At 38.2% G+C, this 25,089-nt stretch overlaps 1 protein-coding gene across 8 annotated transcripts in view; it reads left to right on the top strand.

Annotated features, from left to right (window-relative positions):
- Window positions 1-25,089, top strand: part of tafa5a (TAFA chemokine like family member 5a) — a 684,328-nt gene that overhangs the window by 636,840 nt on the left and 22,399 nt on the right. For all 8 annotated transcript variants that reach the window (XM_062064578.1, XM_062064580.1, XM_062064579.1 and 5 more), the window contains one exon: window positions 4,618-4,745. In XM_062064578.1, coding sequence (XP_061920562.1) covers window positions 4,618-4,745 — 128 coding nt within the window. The remainder of the gene's footprint in view (window positions 1-4,617; window positions 4,746-25,089) is intronic.

Below are 25,089 nucleotides of genomic sequence, written 5' to 3'. Positions count from 1 at the left end.
GGTAGTGGCAAGGCTTTTTTTAATCAGAGACCAAAAGTTGCGAACTTTATCGTCGTTGTTCTATACTAAATCCTTTCAGCAAAAATATTGGCAATATCGCGAAATGATCAAGTATGACACATAGAATGGATCTGCTATCCCCGTTTAAATAAAACAAATTCATTTCAGTAGGCCTTTAAAGTTGCTGATCACTTTGAATGTATTATTATTCATTGAGTTTATTTAATTGTATTTTTCAGTATCAAATGGTTCAAATTCTGCAAAAGAGTAGACTAGAGAGTAGTGGAAATAAGAATTTTTTGTTTTTTTATTTCACATAGATTGATGCACTATATATATTTTCTGTTACAAACTAAAAAAACAATTTTAATGAAGTTATTCCGTGTTGGAAGTTGATCTATATTTATTAGGGGTGTAACGGTACACAAAAATTTCGGTTCGGTACGTACCTCGGTTTAGAGGTCACGGTTCGGTTCATTTTCGGTACAGTAAGAAAACAACAAAATATACATTTTTTGGTTATTTATTTACCAAATTTGTAAACAATGGCTTTATCCTTTTAACATTGGGAACACTATAATAATTATGCCCAAGTTAATCCACATTAAAGTGCCTCAAGTTGTTGCTCAGATTGAATAAAATGACAAAACTTTTCTTCTACATATAAAAAGTGCAACATTAAACAGTTTCAAGTCAACTCATCATGCATAATTTATTACAGCATTTGGGAAGCCTGTAGTTGATTTTTATTATGGAAATGTTATATTTGTATCAACATGTGATAGCAGGGACCCTGCCATTCAAAACTAGGCTGCTCCATTACTAATGATTCATGTAACTATAGCTGAAAAAATAGTACAATAGCATTAGGAGAGACTATTCATCCCTGAACACCATGGAGTTCATGTAGGATTAATGATGCACTTACATTATTATATCAACTATCAGAGACAGAAACTCTTCATTTAACATAATGTCCTTTTTTGCTGCTTCAACACAGCTCAATCAACACAGAAAAAGGTAAAGTGAAATAACAGACAGACAGGGCTTTGCTGTCCGTAACACACACACACATACACACACACTGCAAAATGAGCTAACGTTACGCTAAAAGCGAATTAGCCTTCACCTCAAGCCAGGACTGCGAGCGAGCTGAGCTGCCGTTTAGGTTCCTAGAACGTCAACGGGCTCATAGTGATGTTACTAGTAGTTGACTGGGAGGTGTTTATTATAATTTGGGGAGAGTCCGCTGCCTGATGATTACCTGCTAAACGCTAAGCACTGACTACATGCGCTCTGAATACGCACTGCTGATTGGCTGTTACCGCTCTGAATACGCACTTCTGATTGGTTGTTACCGCTGTGTTTGTAACCAATCAGATGGTTGTGTGGGTGGGACAATGCTGGGTGCTGTGTTGAGGACTGACAGAGACAGAGGCAGAAGGAAGCGGAGGCGGCTACTTAATATGTTCGTGTGGAAACTCGTTCGGTACACCTCTGAACTGATCGAAACCCCCGTACCGAAATTATTCAATACAAATACACGTACCGTTACACCCCTAATATTTATATAAGGATACAATGTTCTACACAATTTGACGGACAAATGATACTATTTATAGTCACAGCGGAGATTGGGGGGGGGGGGGTAACAAAATATGTTTTTCTTCCTCGTGGGGGCGTAACATAAAAAATAATTGAGAAACTGATGTACGTGTAAAATTGTTATAAGTACACCTCTGCAGAACACTGTATCCTTACATAAATATAGATCAACTTCCAACATGGAATAACTTCATTAAGATTTTTTTTTAGTCGCCAAAGGATCACTTGATTCAAGTACAGTGTTTTACTTTTCTATATATTCAAACACGGTGTTACTGTTCAAACCGTGTGTATTGTTACAAAAATATTGTCGTGTTTATAATGAACACTCGGGCCTACTACGCTACCGCATTTTAACGTCGGTCATTATGGTGGTACTTGGGGAGCCAGGTTTTTTGTGAGGTGGTACTTTGTGGAAAAAAGTTTGAGAACCAGTGCTTTAGAGTAATACGACTCAAGTAAAAGTAAAAAGTAGTCATTCCAATTATTACTTCAGTAAGAGTAAGTATTCAGTGAAAAGTGAGTAGCTTGTAGTGAGTAACTTCCGATTAATTAGTAGCTATTTGTCAATGGCACTTGCACTGTGTTTGTGAGAGGCATACTGTACTACACAATATGCACATTTTACAGTCACTTATGGTGCTATAACAGGGCTAAAGCAAAAAAAAAAAACATTTACATGTTTTCTTTAGTTGGAAGTGGAATTCTTGTAGGCTCAAATGTGAACATTTCTACTGACAGCATGATGTAAACAATATTTTTCCTATTTTTTAAGAAAAAATGGAGGAGTTATGGCGTAATAACAGGGATCATGTTAGTATATGCGCAGCTAAAACAAACAAACAAAAAAACATCTACAACTTACAACATTTTTTTTTAGTTGCAACTGTAATGTTTGTAGGTTGAAATGCTAGATACTGAGGTATTCTTTTTTTAGAGGTTGTGAAGTACACATTAGTAAATATAACAATGCCACTTTTTTACAGTGTGCAGTCTGAGTGCAGTCATGTGACGTCCAGGCTCCGTTTGATTGGTGGAATGGAGTCAAATGTCACTGCTGCTGGTGAAAGCAGTAATCAGTGGGTTATTTAAAAAGTATGTTGCATTGAAACTACTCTGACAAGTACAATTCATCCAACAGATTACTTATGTAAATGTCACGTGTTACATGATGCTGTACACTGTGGTAAATGTTCCACGTGTCTAACGCCAGGTCAAAAAACCTTGGCATCAACAGCTGAAGATGATTTTTTTTAATGAACTTTTTTAATGATTATGCAGCATCGAGCTGCATATTCATTATTAAAAAGTTGCTACTCAGCTGTTGGTGTGAAAGTCATGCACCTTACTAGAGATGTCCGATAATATCGGCCGATAAATGCTTAAAAATGTAAAATCGGAAATTATCGGTATCGTTTTTGTTATTATCGGTATCGTTTTTTTTTTGTTTTTTTTCCTTTTTTTTAATTAAATCAACATAAAAAACACAAGATACACGTACAATTAGTGCACCGACCCAAAAAACCTCCCTCCCCCATTTACACTCATTCACACTCATTCACACAAAAGGGTTGTTTCTTTCTGTTATTAATATTCTGGTTCCTACATTATATATCAATACAGACTGCAAGGGATACAGTCCGTAAGCACACATGATTGTGCGTGCTGCTGGTCCACTAATAGTATTAACCTTTAATAGTTAATTTTACTGATTTTCATTAATTACTAGTTTCTATGTAACTGTTTTTATAATGTTTTACTTTCTTTTTTATTCAAAACATTTTTGTAATTTATTTATCTTATTTTATTTATTTTTTATTTTTTTAAAAAGGACCTTATCTTCACCATACCTGGTTGTCCAAATTAGGCATAATAATGTGTTAATTCCACGACTGTATATATCGGTATCGGTAATTAAAGAGTTGGACAATATCGGAATATCGGATATCGGCTTAGGGCTTGTTGGCCTGTACACCGGCATGCAGAGACGGTAGGCACAGTGCAGGTGAAAATGTAGGACAAAAATAGCGCAGCGAGGAAGTGCACAGGAAGCAAACAAAGCAAAATGATCCAGCTCTGTCAAAAATACTTTTATACTGAATTGTGTTCCGATTTACAACATATTTATTTATAATGTATTAAATACTGCTTGCAAAAATGTATTCAGTGGCTTGTCAGAGAGCAGGATCACATGACTCCGTTTCACCAATCAAAACGGAGCCTGGTAGTCACATGACGGCACTCAAACTACACACCGTAAAAAGGGACACGACGTCATGTTTGCCGATGTTTACTTACAAACTATAAAAAAATGAATAATATTCATATCATGTCTGTAGAAATGTTCATAAGATTTCCACTTCCAACTGGAGAACACGCGTAGCGGCAAGTTATAGATGTGTATTTTTAAGTGACTGTGAAATGAGCATGTTGTGATGCTGCAGTAGGGATTGGCAACCAGGGACAGGTGTGTCCTGATTGCCAATCAGTGGCAAGTGAGGAAGTCAGCGCTCAGGCAAACAGGAAGTGGGGAAACAAAAATAAGAGCGCTGGACAGGAAATATTACAGAAAGTGATAATAGAGTTTGGATTTTGTTTATTTTCTTCACTGTGTTTGGTATTGTTTCCTTTCCGGCGCTACTTCCTGTTTGCCTCACCCCAGCGCTGTCTTCCACACCTGAGCATATTTGTTCCAGGTTGCCAATCGGGCGTCTTTATAAACTCAGCCTGCCCCGATCATTGTTTCCTGTTGTAGCTGCATTTTGCCAGTGCACTTCCGAGCTGCACTTTGTTTTTTGACATGAACGTCATCGGCGGCAATATCGCTGACTGAGCAGATTGCTTTTTGCCGCTATAGGCAACATTGGTTGTGTGGTGTGATGTGTCTCATACAGAGTCTCATGTGTATTTTCAAATATTCCTCCCAGTCTTTACTCCCATCCCCGGTGCTTTTTGTCTCCCTCTGTGCGTGTGTGCCGTCGCCTCTAATCGTTCTCTCCGTCTCCTCTGCAGCTGGCATCGTTCGGAAAAAGCAGTGGTGCGAGATGGTGCCGTGTTTGGAGGATGAAGGCTGCGACCTGCTAGTCAATAAATCCGGCTGGACTTGTACGCAGCCCGGAGGCCGAGTCAAAACAACCACGGTGAGTCCAGGCTCCGGTCTCTAACCAAGAGAGTCTCTTCATAATGTTACGGAAATATTTTCCCTCTTTCGGGGCAAAACGGAACAGTTCTGCTGGAAGAAGAACAACGCAATGAGTGCACCCTGCTTGGTGTTTATGCACTCTCACACACACACGTATTACCCTAAATTCCGGACTATTAACCTACACTTTAAACGCTGCGGCTCATAAAACGGTGCGGCTAATGTAGTGGATTGTCCGAAGCTTAAACAGGCAACAAAAGTAGTTTAGTACAACAAATTTATTTACCCATTATCAGAAGTGCAGGTTGAATTAAGTTGGCCGTGCAGACAGACCACATGTTACTCCGGAGTAAACAAGACACACACAAGCCAAAATCACTGTCGAGTTCCGGTCTTCTGCCATTTTTTATATGTCTCTTGTGCGTCATTGTTTGTTATCTAATGTGCCAATGTCTTTTGGTTATCCCTATCTGTTCCATAACAACTCGAATCGTTTAGACCAGGGGTGTCAAACATACGGCCCACGGGCCGGATCAGGCCCGCGAACAGGTTTTATCCGGCCCGCAAGTTGAGTTTGCTGAGTATAAAAATGAATCAAAATTTTGGAATGAAAGAAACTGCTGTTCTAAATTTGTCCAGTAGATGTCGCAATAGCAATTCTTTGTATCTTTGTAGATTATGCTACATATGTAAAGCAATAAAATAAACCACATGACATTAGTGCACCAGTTGAGGAAAATGAGCAAACTACATAAGTAACATTCTGTAATTTGAGTTTGATATATTTTTATCTTAATAGATCCTATATATCAGAATCAGAATCAGAATAGTTTTTATTACCATTGTTTGAGAACGGGTTCACAAACTAGGAATTTTTCCTGGTGCAATCGTGCAACATAAAACACATAACACAGAATAGGAATAAAAATGAGCTGCTATCAGAGCTTGTTATTGTTCATGAGTCTGATGGCCGAGGGGAAAAAACTATTTAACATACACTACCGTTCAAAAGTTTGGGGTCACATTGAAATGTCCTTATTTTTGAAGGAAAAGCACTGTACTTTTCAATGAAGATAACTTTAAACTAGTCTTAACTTTAAAGAAATACACTCTATACATTGCTAATGTGGTAAATGACTATTCTAGCTGCAAATGTCTGGTTTTTGGTGCAATATCTACATAGGTGTATAGAGGCCCATTTCCAGCAACTATCACTCCAGTGTTCTAATGGTACAATGTGTTTGCTCATTGGCTCAGAAGGCTAATTGATGATTAGAAAAGCCTTGTGCAATCATGTTCACACATCTGAAAACAGTTTAGCTCGTTACAGAAGCTACAAAACTGACCTTCCTTTGAGCAGATTGAGTTTCTGGAGCATCACATTTGTGGGGTCAATTAAACGCTCAAAATGGCCAGAAAAAGAGAACTTTCATCTGAAACTCGACAGTCTATTCTTGGTCTTAGAAATGAAGGCTATTCCACAAAATTGTTTGGGTGACCCCAAACTTTTGAACGGTAGTGTATATATCACATAATTTATTCAGAAAGTATAAGTAACGACAAACAAAGATAGAATACTATCAACCGCAACATGTAAGTGTAAAAAACCCCAACAACATTATGATGTGTACATTTTCAGAATATGCTTGTTCTATTTTTAAACAAAGAAAACAATCTGAAGTTGTCTTTATTTTTAAGTCATCGTGTCGTGACTTTACCAGTCCGGCCCACTTGGGAGTAGATTTTTCTCTATGTGGCCCCCGATCTAAAATGAGTTTGACACCTCTGCTTTAGACAGTCAACACATTCTGTAGACAGGTTGGCAAGACTTAATATTCACTTTTATCCCACTGGCACAGAATAGAAGAGAAATTAAATGAGCGTACATTCTTATTAGACATGCAATCTAGGTCAAAGGTCAGAAATTCTACTACACTAATTTATGGATTTTTCTTCGCTCAGGGCCATAAGGTTTTTGTGTTCCAGCAGAGACACTGAAAAGGTGTGTGATTTGTTTGTGCTGTGGCGCCGTCTTTTGGACGAGTTCGCTCACTGAAGGTGCTGCCGGGCGAACGTCGACAGCATTTCCTTCCGTCGAGTGCTTTAAACCGGACGTACAAGTGCCGTTTAGTTTGCTATTTGTCCATAGCAAACCAATGTTGCCGTGTAGTTTGCTATTTGTCCATAGCAACCAATGTTGCCTATAGCGGGCAAAAAGCTATCTGCTCAGTCAGCGATATTGCCGCTGATGACTCTCATGTCAAAAAACAAAGTGCAGCTCGGAAGTGCACTGGCAACATGCAGCTACAACAGGAAGTCACTCGTATAGATTCTTAATTTGTCGCTCTAAGCAACGTTTGTAAGTCGTACAATATAACCAAAACAATTCCTACATACTAAACCGTCCCATGTGTGGTGTATGTGGGAGTGTTTTCATGCATGTTTGGCGTTCATGCTATCGTCATGTAATCAAGCTAGCATTAGCGAATATGCTAACACAATTCTTGGGGGTAACTATTCAATTCAGAATCAATTCTTGATTCAAAACCATTTTCGATTCAAAGTCAATACTTTTTTAATAATATTGGGTTTATTTCTTACAATTTTTTCATCGGTTTTTTAATTTATTTTTAGATTCTATATAATTACCGTTATTCATTCGATAATCAACATTTTTTTTGGACACCCCTAGTTTTTATGCATTTTTAGGGACCGAGTCCCTTTGGGACAGAGGACCCTATTATATTTCTAGCGTTGTATTATTATACCGCCGCCTCTTTGAGCTGTAATTTGACCCCCTTAACATGCTTCAAAACTCACCAAATTGGACACACACATCAGGACTGGCGAAAATTGCGATCTAATCAAAACTCAAAATTGCGCTCTAGCGCCCCCTAGGAAGAAAACACAGACAAAACTGCCTGTAACTCCCAGTAGGAATGTCGTAGAGACATGAAACAAAAACTTCTATGTAGGTCTCACTTAGACCTATATTTCATACACTGACAACCCCCGGCAAAAATCAACAGGAAGTTTGCAATTCCCCCTTCAAAACAAAAGTTGTGTAAAAACAGTCACCTTTTTTCAAACACTATCTCCTCTGAGCACGTTTTTCGTGTCGGCTTCAAATTAGCACAGGAGAGAGATTGAACCCTTCTGATTAAAAGTTGATGAAAGAGTTTTAATTACTGCTCCGGTTTGGATTTTAGGAGCCCTCAAAGTCGGTCCCGTCCATCGCTGCTTGCAGCTTTAATTGTACATGCTATTGTATTGTAATGAAGCTAGCGTCATCAGCATTAGCTAACATGCTAACACGTTTGCGAGTGTTTGTGTTCGTATTTTTAACTTACATTCTTTTTGTCTTGTTTCAGTTGTGTAAATTTACCAAAACGTCACCGTGGAGTTGTTGAGTCTGTTTAGCTGATTGGAGAGCTAGTTTCCGCAGCTAGTGGGTCTATGAGCATGACTTCCGTTTTGTTTGATAGCTCCGTTTTACTGCCGTGTTACAGCCACCGTTTGTAAACAATTAAGGCATGTAAATAAACATTAACAAAATATTTATATTTAAAAAACTAATTTCACAACGTATATATATATATATATATATATATATATATATATATATATATATATATATATATATATATATATATATATATATATATATATATATATATATATATATATATATATATATCTGCAGCTTATAGTCCGGTGCGGCTAATATATGGTACAATATTTTTTTTCTTCTAAAATTTAGTGGGTGCGCTCTATAGTCCGTAAAATGTGTCCAACCCTAAGACTGGAAGGTCGTGAGTTCAAACCCCGGCCGAGTCATACCAAAGACTACAAAAAAATGGGACCTATTGCCTCCCTGCTTGACACTCAGCATCAAGGGTTGGAATTGGGGGTTAAATCACCAAAATGATTCCCGTGCGCGGCCACCGCTGCTGCTCACTGCTCCCCTCACCTCCCAGGTGGTGAACAAGGCAATGGGTCAAATGCGGAGGATAATTTCACCACACCTAAGTTAAGTTAAAGTTAAAGTCCCGACGATTGTCACACACTGGGTGTGGTGAAATGCGTCCGAGCTGCATTTGACCCATCCCCATGTTCTACCCCTGGGAGGTGAGGGGAGCAGTGAGCAGCAGCATGCACCACGCTCGGTAATCATTTGGTGATTTAACCCCCAATTCCAACCCTTGATGCCGAGTGCCAAGCAGGGAGGCAACGGGTCCCATTTTTATAGTCTTTGGGTTTGAACTCACGACCTCCCAGTCTCAGGGCGGACACTCTAACCCAGGGGTCACCAACCTTTTTGAAACCAAGAGCTACTTCTTGGGTACTGATTAATGCGAAGGGCTACTAGTTTGATACACACTTAAATAAATTGCCAGAAATCGCCAATTTGCTCAATTTATCTTTAACTCTATGTTATTATTAATAATTAATGATGTTTACACTTAATTGGATGGTTTAAAAGAGGAGAAAACACGAAAAAAATGACAATTAAATTTTGAAACATAGTTTATCTTCAATTTCGAATCTTTAAAATTCTAAATTCAACCGAAAAAAAGAAGACAAAAACTTAAAAAAATAATTTATGGAACATCATTAGTCATTTTTCCTGATTAAGATTAATTTTAGAATTTTAATGACATGTTTTAAATAGGTTAAAATCCAATCTACACTTTGTTAGAATATATAACAAATTGGACCAAGCTATATTTCTAACAAAGACAAATCATTATTTCTTCTAGATTTTCCAGAACAAAAATTTTAAAATGAATTCAAAAGACTTTGAAATAAGATTTAAATTTGATTCTACAGATTTTCTAGATTTGCCAGAATAATTTTTTTGAATATTAATCATAATAAGTTTGAAGAAATATTTCACAAATATTCTTCGTCGAAAAAACAGAAGCTAAAATGAAGAATTAAATTACAATTTATTTATTATTCTTTACAATAAAAAAAATACATTTACTTGAACATTGATTTAAATTGTCAGGAAAGAAGAGGAAGGAATTTAAAAGGTAAAAAGGTATATGTGTTTAAAAATCCTAAAATCATTTTTAAGGTTGTATTTTTTCTCTAAAATTGTCTTTCTGAAAGTTATAAGAAGCAAAGTAAAAAAAATTATGAATTTATTTAAACAAGTGAAGACCAAGTCTTTAAAATATTTTCTTGGATTTTCAAATTCTATTTGAGTTTTGTCTCTCTTAGAATAAAAATGTCGGGCAAAGCGAAACCAGATTGCTAGAAAATAAATAAAATTTAAAAATTAGAGGCAGCTCACTGGTAAGTGCTGCTATTTGAGCTATTTTTAGAACAGGCCGGCGGGCTACTCATCTGGTCCTTACGGGCTACCTGGTGCCCGCGGGCACCGCGTTGGTGACCCCTGCTCTAACCACTAGGCCACTGCGTGTGTGACTATCATTGGGACTTTAACTTTAAAGCGAGGGAAGGAGGAAAGTCTGCGCTAGACACACACACACACACACACACACACACACACACACACACAATGTGTCAAGTTTAACTTTCAGTTTCGATTTTTACAAGGCGTGGCAACCAAGGATGACAAAAGCACCTTTTGATAGCTCGACACGCTCTCTTCAGCGCTGATATTTCTGTTGTTTGACACTTCAGTTGCCGTATCCTCCCACCATTTAAGACAGCCTCGGAAAAAAACGATACGGGAGGTCGCACCCCTCCTAAAATGATAAAACGACACATTCTGTCCTTACAATTTAGTCCCTTTTTGCCACTGATACCACTGACTTGGAATACATCTGAGCTCGTTCCAAGCTGTGAAAGCAGCTCATTAGCGCCATTTGAGCAGGCAACAAGTCACCAGGCAGTGTAGTAGTTAACGTAGCCATCTCTCGTGTTTGGTGTGCATGTGCTCCCCTTGTGCAGGACACACACCAAAAATAATGATCATGTGCCAACAATTAGAGCGAGGTCCAACAACAACTTAGCTCCGACATCTCATTTCATCGCTGCGTGGCGTCGCCAAACGTTCCAATTATCTTCATCTATCTTTCATTTTCTGCCGTGCAGGGAGCACGTATTTTATTTTTTTTGTTCAGTGTTGAAATCATGCGCCGACCCGCTGTGGCTGAAAATGATTTAGATGGAAAAATGATTGTTTGCGCCGCGACGCGGGGCACCATTCGAAATGAAAGAAAGTTAATTGTGTGAGGATTTTGTACATCTCCACGTGTGCATAGTGTGACGCGCGCGGCTTGATTAGATGCATTATATGGAAAAGATGGCACTTTTGCACCGCCATATGAATAGAAAAACGGCTGTAAAGGTTTGTAAATGTGATCATTACTTTCTGCAAAAAGGTCTAAAAACATTGTACAACAACAACTTGACCTGCAGAAAGTATTAAAAAAAATGAAAATGCTCACTTTGACCTGCTAAAACAACAAAATATTTTATAAAATGATCACTTTGACCTGCAAAAGGGACTGAGACGCTTGTAAAATGATTGTTGTGGGCTAAAAAGGTTATAAAATGATCACTCTGACCTGCTAAAAGGACTAAAAAGGTTTAAAATAATCAAACTAACCTGCTAAAAGGACTAAAAAGGTTGTAAAATGATCACTCTGACCTGCTAAAAGGACTAAAAATGCTGTAAAATGATTACTCTGACCTCCTAAAATGACTACAGTAATAAGGTTTAAAATGATCACACTGACCTGCTAAAAGGACTAAAAAGGTTGTAAAATGATCACACTGACCTGCTAAAAGGACTAATAAGGTTTAAAATAATCACACTAACCTGCTAAAAGGACTAAAAAGGTTGTAAAATGATCACTCTGACCTGCTAAAAGGACTAAAAAGGTTGTAAAATGATCACTCTGACCTGCTAAAAGGACTAAAAAGGTTGTAAAATGATCACTCTGACCTGCTAAAAGGACTAAAAAGGTTGTAAAATGATCACACTGACCTGCTAAAAGGACTAAAAAGGTTGTAAAATGATCACTCTGACCTGCTAAAAGGACTAAAAAGGTTGTAAAATGATCACACTGACCTGCTAAAAGGACTAAAAAGGTTGTAAAATGATCACTCTAACCTGCTAAAAGGACTAAAAAGGTTGTAAAATGATCACACTGACCTGCTAAAAGGACTAAAAAGGTTGTAAAATGATCACTGTGACCTGCTAAAAGGAATAAAAAGGTTGTAAAATGATCACTCTGACCTGCTAAAAGGACTAAAAAGGTTGTAAAATGATCACTCTGACCCGCTAAAAGGACTAAAAAGGTTGTAAAATGATCACTCTGACCTGCTAAAAGGACTAAAAAGGTTGTAAAATGATCACGCTGACCTGCTAAAAGGACTAAAAAGGTTGTAAAATGATCACTCTGACCTGCTAAAAGGACTAAAAAGGTTGTAAAATGATCACTTTGACCTGCTAAAAGGACTAAAAAGGTTGTAATATGATCACTCTGACCTGTGAAAAGGGCTAAAAAAAGGTTATAAAATGATCACTCTGACCTGCTAAAAGGACTAAAAAGGTTGTAAAATGATCACGCTGACCTGCTAAAAAGACTAAAAATGCTGTAAAATGATCATGGTGACCTGTGAAAAGGGCTAAAAAAAGGTTATAAAATGATCACTCTGACCTGCTAAAAGGACTAAAAAGGTTGTAAAATGATCATTCTGACCTGCTAGAACAGGGGTCGGCAACCCGCGGCTCCGGAGCCGCATGCGGCTCCTTGACCACTCTGATGCGGCTCAGCTACATGCATGCCGACCCCCTCGATTTTCCCAGGAGACTTATGGATGTCAGTGTCTCTCATAGATTACTCCCAGGGAAAATTATCATATTAATACTCTAATTACTATATAAAGGGCGTGCCCTAATTGCACTGCAGTAATTGTCCTCTATAGCATTTACTTACAGCGTGTCAGTCCAGCCACATGTTGCATGTTGTTATTACTTGCTCACACAGGAGACAGCAAAGCATACTTACTCATCAGCCACACAGCTTACACTGACGGTAGCCGTATCAAACAACTTCAACATTGTTACGTTACAAATATGCGCCACACTGTGAACCCACACCAAAAAAGAATGAAAAACACATTTCTGGAGAACATCCCACTGTAACACAACATAAACACAACACAACCATTACCCAGAATCCCATGCAGTCCTGACTCTTCCGGTCTACATTATACACCCCGCTACCACCAAATCCCCCCACACATCAACCCCCCCCCCCTCTTCGTGGTTGGTTGAGCGGAAGAGTTAGGGCTGCATGGGATTCTGGGTATTGGTACCGTCAGTGTAAGATGTGTGGCAGCTGAGTTAGTAGCCTTGCTGTCTCTTACGTGAGCAAGCTAAAGCTGCATTCCACTTGTGGCCGGGCAGGAACACTGCTTGGGCAGACTGTAGAGGGCGCCAAATGCAGGGCCATCACACTCTGATATTCGGGAGTCTCCCGGGAAAAATGAGAGGGTTGGCAAGTGTGACGCAAGCGACATTCATCCAAAACTCGCGGGCTGCACTAACATCAAATTTCCACATTAAAGTGCGTGCCGGTGCGTGTGTCTGAGACCCCTGGTTAACATAGCACAAAGCATGTAAGCTTTGTATGCGGTGTTTTTCATTTTAAATTTTAAAAACATTTTTGTGGCTCCCATTACTTTCTTTAATGTGTGAAACTTGCCAAAATGGCTCTTTGAGTGGTAAAGGTTGCCGACCCCTGTGCTAGAAGGACTAAAAAGGTTGTAAAATGATCACACTGACCTGCTAAAAGGACTAAAAAGGTTGTAAAATGATCACTCTGACCTGCTAAAAGGACTAAAAAGGTTGTAAAATGATCACTCTGACCTGCTAAAATGACTAAAAAGGTTGTAAAATGATCACTCTGACCTGCTAAAAGGACTAAAAAGGTTGTAAAATGATCACACTGACCTGCTAAAAGGACTAAAAAGGTTGTAAAATGATCACTCTGACCTGCTAAAAGGACTAAAAAGGTTGTAAAATGATCACACTGACCTGCTAAAAGGACTAAAAAGGTTGTAAAATGATCACTCTGACCTGCTAAAAAGACTAAAAATGCTGTAAAATGATCATGGTGACCTGTGAAAAGGGCTAAAAAAAGGTTATAAAATGATCACTGTGACCTGTGGAAAGGACTAGAATGTAAATAGATGGCCCACAGAGTTGTGTTATAATATTGCGGCTCATTAATAAACACAAAGGCCTTCACTCTGCAAGCCCCTGAAATCCACTCCAGACTGTCTTTGTTGAACGCTCATCTAAATGTCCAATATTCATTTGTTTCCTTGGCGTCGGGAGCAATCTCAAATTGGGGACGCTCCTAATGTTAATGGAGGAGACATTTCATTCATTCTCCAGCGGACCTTACATGAAACCACGGCCACTGCACTGCAAAAAGTCAGTGTTCAAAAACAAGAAAAAAAATACAAAAATTAGGGGTATTTTATTTGAACTAAGCAAAATTATCTGCCAATAGAAGAAGAAAATTTGGCTCATCAAGACTTTCCAAAACAAGTAAAATTAGCTAACCTCAATGAACCCCAAAATACCTTAAAATAAGTATATTCTCACTAATAACAAGTGCACTTTTCTTGGTAGAAAAAAAAGAGACCTTTTTGCTCAATATGTTGAAAAATATTCTTAAATTAAGTAGATGCTAGTGCCATTATCTTGACATAATGATATGCGCTCGGCATTACATTTCTTGAAACCAGCAAAATCATACCAAAAACTAATTTATTGTTCTTAATGGAAAGGCAACAAGGCAACCGCTTGTTACTCAAGATTCAAGATGCTTTATTGTTGTCCATTCTTTAACATGTACAAGACACATAAGAACTGTAATTTCATTTTCGGCACAGTCCCACTAAGAGCAGACATACGTTACAGCGCTCCTTAAAAAAGGTGGGAAAAAGGTGACATTGGGAAAGGGGGAAGAGTAAAAAAAGTATCAGTCTAAGGCTGGACCCTCAGGAGGGGTCCAGACTGAGTCCAAGGAAAAAACCTCACATAGCATAGCACACATAAACATGATACATGTAATTCACAACAACTCGCAACAGAGGGGGGGGGGGATTTGGGGTCCTGGAGGCCGGTTGCCGCTATAAAGCGCTACTCAGCCATCCACAACCCCGAAGAGGAATTAAGCAGTGGTGAAGGCGTTGATTGGGGGAGGGGCAGGTGCGTGCATGTATGCCCAATTAACTTGGGTGAGATGTTGAAATGTTTTTGTGGACTGGGGCCGATCTCAAACTTCGACACCAGGTGTTATTGAAAAAAAAGGAAGGTCAAAAGCGTCCATCGTTGAGGAGTCCTCGGGGGAGTTCTTCAGAACAGCCTGTTCCTGATAGCGTCAAGGCCACTCGAGGGAGTCAAATCGTAGATTAAGATGTTGTTTTCTTCGAGCAGTCAAAACAATGACATTCTTGTCTGTGTCCGTGCTGGTTCTCTCAAATTCAATTTAATTCTTCCTTCTCAGCAAGCTTCTCCATGATGAGATCCATTTTGCGATTCAAATCAGAAATCGCCACAGTTTGTGTTCCCACAGCCCGACCCAATCCTTCCATTGTGACGAACAGCCGTTGGGCTCCTTGAGTGGCTGCCATTGTCTTCCGAATTTGACGATACACCAGAGCAATGCCCAGCCCAATCAGCAGGTGCCCCGCGATCACGATTCCAAATAGGTAGATGTCTTCCACGTCCTCGATGGAAAGGACTGAGAGGCACATGATTCTCCATTTATCCCAGGAGTCTCTCACGTACCCCGCAGCAATGGTTCCATCAGGGCAGCCAGGCAACCCCCAAACCTCTTTTCCTTGTCAAAAAGACTTGCATCGAGAGTCCAGCTGATCATATCCATGTTTGATGTTTAGATTTGAGGAGAGCGCAAAGAAAGAGGCTTCAAAAAAGTTCAGACAGGACAAGGACACGAAGAAAGCAAGCAGGGAGGGAGGGAGCGGAGAAAAATGCGACCACCCTCACCAAGAGGCAAGACAGAAAAACTCTCGGGGTCTCTTAGCCATTCAGGCAAATCATATGGTCTAAAAATGAATTTTTCCATCGATAACATGACATCATCGCGCCAAGTGCGTGCTCTTTCAGTCAATTAGTGCGCATATATTCAGCCCGGCCCCCAGCCAACATTTTTTTAATTGTAATTTTGAGGAATTTATCTGAAATTGTTAGAAATGTTAAATGTTTAAATATTAACTGTCGTATTTTCTATTGTTTCATTGAAAATAAAACAGCAAAGTTCATTTGGCTGTCATCCATTTTAATTATGAGACACAATTGCGTCAAAGTCATGATTTTTTTTTTTACATGCTTGAAATAAGAAATGTATACTTTAAAAAAGTAGTTTTAGACTTGTGAGTGTTGATGACACAGCTTTGCAACACTTGATATTCTAGTTTCAAGCATGTTTTACTCAATATAGGTCAGGGGTCACCAACCTTTTTGAAAGCAAGAGCTACTTCTTGGGTACTGATTAATGCGAAGGGCTACCAGTTTGATACACACTTAAATAAATTGCCAGAAATAGCCAATTTGCTCAATTTACCTTTAACTCTGTTATTATTAATAATTAATGATATTTACACTTAATTGAACGGTTTAAAAGAAGAGAAAACATGAAAAAAATGACAATTAAAATTTGAAACACAGTTTATCTTCAATTTCGACTCTTTAAATTCAACCGAAAAAAAGAAGAGAAAAACTAGCTAATTGGAATCTTTTTGAAAAAATTAAAAATAGAATTCATGGAACATCATTAGTAATTTTTCCCAATTAAGATTCATTTTAGAATTTTGATGACATGTTTTAAATAGGTTAAAATCCAATCTACACTTTGTTAGAATATATAACAAATTGGACCAAGCTATATAAGACAAATAGTTATTTCTTCTAGATTTTCCAGAACAAAAATTTAAAAAGAAATTCAAAAGACTTTGAAATAAGATTTGAATTTGATTCTACAGATTTTCTAGATTTGCCAGAATAATTTTTTTGAATTTTAATCATAATAAGTTTGAAGAAATATTTCACAAATATTCTTCGTCGAAAAAACAGAAGCTAAAATGAAGAATTAAATTAAAATGTATTTATTATTCTTTACAATAAAAAAAAAATGTACTTGAACATTGATTTACATTGTCAGGAAAGAAGAGGAAGGAATTTAAAAGGTAAAAAGGTATATGTGTTTAAAAATCCTAAAATCCTTTTTAAGGTTGCATTTTTCTCTAAAATTGTCTTTCTGAAAGTTATAAGAAGCAAAGTAAATAAAAATAATGAATTTATTCAAACAAGTGAAGACCAAGTCTTTAAAATATTTTCTTGGATTTTCAAATTCTATTTGAGTTTTGTCTCTCTTAGAATTAAAAATGTCGGGCAAAGCGAGACCAGCTTGCTAGTAAATAAATAAAATTGAAAAAAATAGAGGCTGCTATTTGAGCTATTTTTAGAACAGGCCAGCGGGCTACTCATCTGGTCCTTACGGGCTAACTGGTGCCCGCGGGCACCGCGTTGGTGACCCCTGATATAGGTCATCAAATCTCAGCAACAAGCTGTAATATCTTACTGAGATCATTTAGGACCAACACACTTAAAACAAGTAAAACACTCTAACATGAAATCTGCTTAGTGAGATAGATTATCTTATCAGACAGAAAATAAGCAAATATCACCCTTATTTGAGATATTTAATCATACTTAGATTTCAGTTTTTGCAGTGTGCTCCCAAACACGAGCGGGGCTCGCACACACGACCCCGTCTGCCCCGTCTGGGAATGTCAGTGGGCGAAGGCCGAGGCCCGCCGGGGCTTCATTAAAGCATCTGTCATCATTTAGTCATCAGCTGACTCACGTGTTTATGCCTCGCCCACGAAAGACGAGCGCACATCGCTTAGCGCTTGGTCGGAGACATGCCAGTAATACCTGCTGGCGGTGGAGCGGCGTGACAGTGTTGCCCCGACAATGTCGTTTGTTACCCGGGCAGGTTAGCTACGCCGCACGCGCGCTCCTAAACAACATGTCGCTGCATCCATTTATTACGTTTTGACAGCTCAAAGAGCTGCTTTTTGCGGCGGCGTGCAGCGAGAACGAGCATTCGTCTGCATATTCATAACAGTGCACTTTGCTGCAAAGGGCGGCCGTCTTGGTTTTGGCCTACTTGTACATTTCATATCCCGCTTTCGTACGTCAGTCAGCGGCTCTCCATGACAGGCGTTTGTGCTTTAAGCCCAGCGACAGCTCGTCAAACGGCCAAGCGTGCATGTTTAAACAGCCTTCGCCGTCACGTGTTGGCAGCCAGCAGTCATGGGTCACTCTTTCAAGTTCCTCTAAAATGTGACGGATGCCTTAATGCTGGCGGGTAGCCTACAGTGCAACCTCGACTGAAGTCCATATTTTAGCCCGGGTTTGTACACGTCGAACATGTGCTATACAGTACTTTGTATCAAACAATCAAAACAAGGGGAAATATGTCAGAATAATTGTACCTAAGTTATCCCAAAACTTTGTGTTGCATTGAGTTCAGCTTGCCCGGCGAGAGGACAAAAGCTGTCTTTGATCCTACCAAGCAAAAGGCTTGTAAAACTCCACTGTGTAGGATGGGGAGCGACATGAAGGCGTCGGTTTCTTTGATGTATTGGAATCTTGACCCGAGATCTACAAAGCGGCACCTTTTCTTTGAACTGTTTTACGACCTTTTCTTTGAACTGTTTTGTAACCAAAGGCGATGGCTGTTTATGACCCCACTCCCTTAGAAACAGCTGTTGCCATGTAATCAGGGAAAGTCCAAATAAAAGAGGAGGCGTACAATCTTTCGTCAGAGTGTGGGACGACACTGTGCGAGGGTACAGTGTCTACGGGTTTCTCCTCATTGAGCTAAATTGAATTCTGTCTCTGTTTAATTCCTTGCTTCTTGTCTTAAAGGCCTACTGAAACCCACTACTACCGACCACACAGTTTATATATCAATGATGAAATCTTAACATTGCAACACATGCCAATACGGCCGGGTTAACTTATAAAGTGCAATTTTAAATTTCCCGCTAAACTTCCGGTTGAAAACATCTATGTATGATGACGTATGCGCGTGACGTCAATGGTTGAAACGGAAGTATTCGGACACCATTGTATCCAATACAAAAAGCTCTGTTTTCATCGCAAAATTCCACAGTATTCTGGACATCTGTGTTGGTGAATCGTTTGCAATTTGTTTAATGAACAATGAAGACTGCAAAGAAGAAAGCTGTAGGTGGGATCGGTGTATTAGCGGCTGGCTGCAGCAACACAACCAGGAGGACTTTGACTTGGATAGCAGACGCGCTATCCGACGCTAGCCGCCGACCGCATCTATGATCGGGTGAAGTCCTTCGTCGCTCCGTCGATCGCTGGACCGCAGGTGAGCACGGGTGTTGATGAGCAGATGAGGGCTGGCTGGCGTAGGTGGATAGCTAATGTTTTTAGCATAGCTCTGTGAAGTCCCGTTGCTAAGTTAGCTTCAATGGCGTCGTTAGCAACAGCATTGTTAAGCTTCGCCAGGCTGGAAAGCATTAACCGTGTAGTTACATGTCCATGGTTTAATAGTATTGTTGATCTTCTGTCTATCCTTCCAGTCAGGGGTTTATTTCTTTTGTTTCTATCTGCAGTTAAGCCCGATGCTATCACGTTAGCTCCGTAGCTAAAGTGCTTCGCCGATGTATTGTCGTGGAGATAAAAGTCACTGTGAATGTCCATTTCGCGTTCTCGACTCTCATTTTCAAGAGGATATAGTATCCGAGGTGGTTTAAAATACAAATCCGTGATCCACAATAGAAAAAGGAGAGAGTGTGGAATCCAATGAGCCAGCTTGTACCTAAGTTACTGTCAGAGCGGAAAAAGATGCGTCCTGCACTGCATTCTAGTCCTTCACTCTTACGTTCCTCATCCACGAATCTTTCATTCTGGCTCAAATTAATGGGGTAATCGTCGCTTTCTCGGTCCGAATCGCTCTCGCTGCTGGTGTAAACAATGGGGAAATGTGAGGAGCTTTTCAACCTGCGACGTCACGCTACTTCCGGTACAGGCAAGGCTTTTTTTATCAGCGACCAAAAGTTGCAAACTTTATCGTCGATGTTCTCTACTAAATCCTTTCAGCAAAAATATGGCAATATCGCGAAATGATCAAGTATGACACATAGAATGGATCTGCTATCCCCGTTTAAATTTAAAAAATTCCTTTCAGTAGGCCTTTAATAGATGTCATCAGTGTTTGAACCTGACAAAATAGATCAACTTTGTGTTTATTAACAACCTGCGCGTACACACACACACAGCAGCCCCTGTGGCGCCGTAAGAAACGATCAGAAATCACAAAAATACTTTGACAACCATAATGCTACAATAATAAATATTTTAAAGTGAATTACATTTACATTGACATCGGCGAGCAGGACCTTACGAGAAAAGTGTACCATGAAAGACACGCTGCTGAATGAGAGAAGCATAAAAAAATGTCAAAAATGGGGAATACTTTAGTAGTGAATTATATTTATATAGCACTTTTACATAGTGAAACCCAATATCTAACATCTTACATTTAAACCAGTGTGGGTGGCACTGGGAGAAGGTGGGTAAAGTGTCTTGCCCAAGGACATAACGGCAGTGACTAGGATGGCGGAAGCGGGGATCGAACCTGGAACCCTCAAGTTGCTGGCACGGCCACTCTACCAACAGAGCTATACCGCCCCAAGTATGGGGAACATATTCTAAGTAACAAAGACTTAATTTAGAGTTATTTGGTTAGGGTTAGAGGGTTAGGGTTCGTTGTATAATAAGGCTATGCAGAATAAGGCATTAATAAGTACTTAATAATGACTAATTAAGAGCCAATATGTTATGAATTTGCATGTTAATACGCAACTAATTAATGGTGAATATGTTCCCCATACTAAAGTGGTACCAACAAATGTATTATAAGGAAAATATCGGCCATCGATCAGATCCCATGATTGAGATCAAGACGTCGCTACTAAAAATCTTGTAAAATCATCACTCACCTGCAAAAAGGATTCAAAATGATAAAATCCTCATGCTGACATGCAAAAAGAATTAAAAACAGGGTAAAAGTAACGCTTTTTGTCCGGAAAAAATAGAACTGAAAATGTTGTAAAAATGACTACTTAATTTGCAAAAATGATTAAAAATGTTGTAAAATCATCACACTGACCTGCAAAAAGGATTTAAAAAACAATCAATTGGCCAAAAAAAAAAAAAAAAAAGATCTGGAAATGTTTGAATTGATTACTTAATCTGCAAAAATGATTCAAACTGTGTAAACGTATCAGTTTGTCGTGGAAAAAAACAACAACTCAAAAGGTAATAAAAAGATTACGTTATCTGCAGAAAATAATTAAACACGTTGTGAAATCAACATTCTGACGTGCAAAAAGGATCAAAAACAGAGTAAAAGTATCACTTTGTTTTCTAAAAAAAAAAAAAAAAAAAAAAAGGACTGTAAACGGCGTAAAATTAAAAATTTATTAAAATGAATTTTTAAAAAAAAAAATTATTAAAAACCGTAAAATCATCACGCTGGGATTTGAAAAACAATCAATTGTCTGGGGGGAAAAAAAGATCTGTAAATGTTTAAAATGATTACTTATTCTGCGAAAAGGATTCAAACGGTGTAGACGTATCAGTTTGTCCTGGAAAAAAACAACTGAAAAGGTAATAAAAAGATTACGTTATCTGCAGAAAATAATTAAACACGTTGTGAAATCAACATTCTGACGTGCAAAAAGGATCAAAAACAGAGTAAAAGTATCACTTTGTTTTCTAAAAAAAAAAAAAAAAAAAAAAAAGGACTGTAAACGGTGTAAAATTAAAAATTTATTAAAATGAAAAAAAAATTGAAAAAATTATTAAAAAACTTAAAATCATCACGCTGGGATTTGAAAAACAATCAATTGTCTGGGGGGAAAAAAAGATCTGTAAATGTTTAAAATGATTACTTATTCTGCGAAAAGGATTCAAACGGTGTAGACGTATCAGTTTGTCCTGGAAAAAAACAACAACTGAAAAGGTAATAAAAAGATTACGTTATCTGCAGAAAATAATTAAACACGTTGTGAAATCAACATTCTGACGTGCAAAAAGGATCGAAAACAGAGTAAAAGTGTCACTTTTTCTAAAAAAAAAAAATTTAAAAAAAAAAGGACTGTAAACGGCGTTAAATTAAAAATGTATTAAAATGAAAAAAAAATTTTTTAAATTATTAAAAAACGTAAAATCCTCACGCTGGGATTTGAAGAACAATCAATTGTCTGGGGGGAAAACAAGATCTGTAAATGTTTAAAATGATTACTTATTCTGCGAAAAGGATTCAAACGGTGTAGACGTATCAGTTTGTCCTGGGAAAAAAAACTGAAAGGGTAATAAAAAGATTATCTGCAAAAACAAGTTAAAAACGTAAAATCACCATGCTTACATGCAAAAAGGATCAAAAACAGAGTACAAGTTTCACTTTTGTTTTCTGAAAGAAGAACTGAAGACGGTGTAAAATGATTGCTTAATCCGCAAAAACTATTAAAATTGTTGTAAAATCATCACGCTGACTGACGTGCAAAAAGGATTTCAAAAACAATCAATTGTCTGGGGGGAAAAAAAAAGATCTGGAAATGTTTAAAATGATTACTTAGTTACTTGAATTTGTCCTAAAAAAAGATCTGAAAATGTCCTAAAATGATTACCTAATCTGCAAAATCATCAAGATGACCTGCAGAAAGGATTAAAACAATGTAAAAAGTATCACATTGTCCTGAAAAAGCACTGAAAATGTTATAAAATAATTAATTTGCAATAAGGACTTAAAATGTGAAATCTTCAACATGACATGCAAAATTACAAATTATGTGAAAGTTTCACTTTGTCCTGAAAAAGGAACGTAAAATGTTATATAATGATTATTTAATTTGTGAAAACATTATTACTTTGTACTGAAAAATAAACTTAAAATGTTATATAATGATTACTTAATCTGCAAAAATAATTAAAAACAGTGTAAGAGTATCACTTTATCCTGAAAAACAGAACTGAACATGTTATAAAATGATTACTTAATCTGCAAAAATAATTAAAAACAATGTAAAAGTATTACTTTATCCTGAAAAAGAAACTTAAAATGTTAAATAATGATTACTTAATCTGCAAAAATAATTAAAAACAGTGTAACAGTATCACTTTTTCCTGAAAAACAGAACTGAACATGTTATAAAATGATTACTTAATCTGCAAAAATAATTAAAAACAATGTAAGAGTATCACTTTGTCTTAGGAAAAAAAGATCTGAAAAAGTTTCTACTTAATCTGCAAAAAGGATTAAAAATGCTGTAAAAGTATTAGTTTCTCCTAAAAAAAAAAAGATCGGAAAATGTTATAAAATGATTACTTAATCTGCATAAATGATTAAAAACGGTGTAAAAGTATCACTTTGTCCTGGAAAAAAAAAAAAAAAAGATTTTAAAAGGTTATAAAAGATTCCTACTTAAGCTGCAAAAAGGACCTAAAAATGCCGACCTGCAAAAAAGATGACAAACGTTGTCATTTGCATGCCAGGCCAGTAGTTGGCGTAAACCAAAACTAAAACTAAAACCAGGTTTGAATCCCCATAAGTGTGTTTTGACCGATCCACTCCTTACTATTGTGGCATGTACGCAAAGCAAACTCCTTCAAGGGGCTTTTAAGGTCAGAAAAAGCCTCCGCCATCTTGTTGGCTGCAGAATTTTGGGTGCGATGAAATGCAAAAGCAAAACCGTTTAGTCCACGTCCTCCTCGAGGCTCTTCCGAGTACAAGCCCGAAGCGCTCCTGACCAGGTGGGGCCGAAGGATGAGTGCACGCTCCAGTGGGCATGTCCGACCCGTCCGTCAGGTGTTTGTGTGAAAACATCAACGCGGACGAGCGGGCGGCCCCCTGGGGGGGGGGGGGGGGGGGGGGGTGCGACCGAGCCAAGTGGATCTGACTCAGGCTATTTTGGACTTTGCGTGTAGTGGTCAAATGTTTGAGACTTCTTCTTCTGAGCAGACATCTTGTCTTCTTTCTTCTTTTCATAACCAGCCCCCCCTTTTTTTCCCCTTCGCCATGCATTTATCTTCGTCTGAACGTCCTGTCTATAAAAAAAAAAAAAATTGATTTGTTTTTCTGCCCCCAAGAAAGGTATGAAGATTGATAAGTATGTTGCTTATTGCAGGGCCACTTTCAAGCATGTTTACCAGCAGGACACGTATTGGAAACACGCACGTCTCTCCTTGCCCTGCAACGTGTAAACATTCTTCTCCGCTCAGCTCTTTTTGAAAAATGAAATTGTTCACCTTGAGTGGGACTGAAAGTAGAGAACATTGTCACTCTATGCCAAACACAGTGGCTCTTATAATAAAGGATATTGTTTATGGCAGGGGTCACCAACGCGGTGCCCGCGGGCATAAATTGTATTTATTTACTAGCAAGCTGGTCTCTCTTTGCCCGACATTTTTAATTCTAAGAGAGACAAAACTCAAATAATTAATACAATTTGAAAATCCAAGCAAATATTTTAAAGACTTGGTCTTCACTTGTTTAAATAAATTCATTAATTTTTTTACTTTGCTTCTTATAACTTTCAGAAAGACAATTTTAGAGAAAAAAATACAACCTTAAAGGCCCACTGAAATGAATTTTTTTTATTTAAACGGGAATAGCAGATCCATTCTATGTGTCATACTTGATCATTTCGCGATATTGCCATATTTTTGCTGAAAGGATTTAGCAGAGAAAATCGACGATAAAGTTCGCAACTTTTGCTCGCTGATAAAAAAAAAACCCTTGCCCCTACCGGAAGTAGCGTGACGTCACAAGCGGTAGTGCTGCTCACAATTCCCCGTTGTTTACAATGGAGCGAGAGATATTAGGAGCGAGAAAGTGACGATTACCCCATTAATTTGAGCGAGGATGAAAGATTCGTGGATGAGGAACGTTAGAGTGACGGACTAGAATGCAGTTCAAGAGATATCTTTTTTCGCTCTGACCGTAACTTAGGTACAAGCTGGCTCGTTGGAATCCACACTCTATCCTTTTTCTATTGTAGATCACGGATTTGTATTTTAAACCACCTCGGATACTATATCCTCTTGAAAATGAGAGTCGAGAAGGCGAAATGGACATTAACAGTGACTTTTATCTCCACGACAATACATCGACGAAGCTCTTTAGCATGAGCTAACGTGATAGCATCTGTCTCAAATGCAGATAGAAACTAAATAAATAAATCCCTGACTGGAAGGATAGACAGAAGATCAACAA

Source organism: Entelurus aequoreus, linkage group LG12 (assembly GCF_033978785.1).
Source record: "Entelurus aequoreus isolate RoL-2023_Sb linkage group LG12, RoL_Eaeq_v1.1, whole genome shotgun sequence".
Lineage (NCBI taxonomy): Eukaryota > Metazoa > Chordata > Actinopteri > Syngnathiformes > Syngnathidae > Entelurus > Entelurus aequoreus.
Note: the sequence above shows the minus strand (reverse complement) of the source record. Positions and strands in the feature narration are given on the sequence as shown.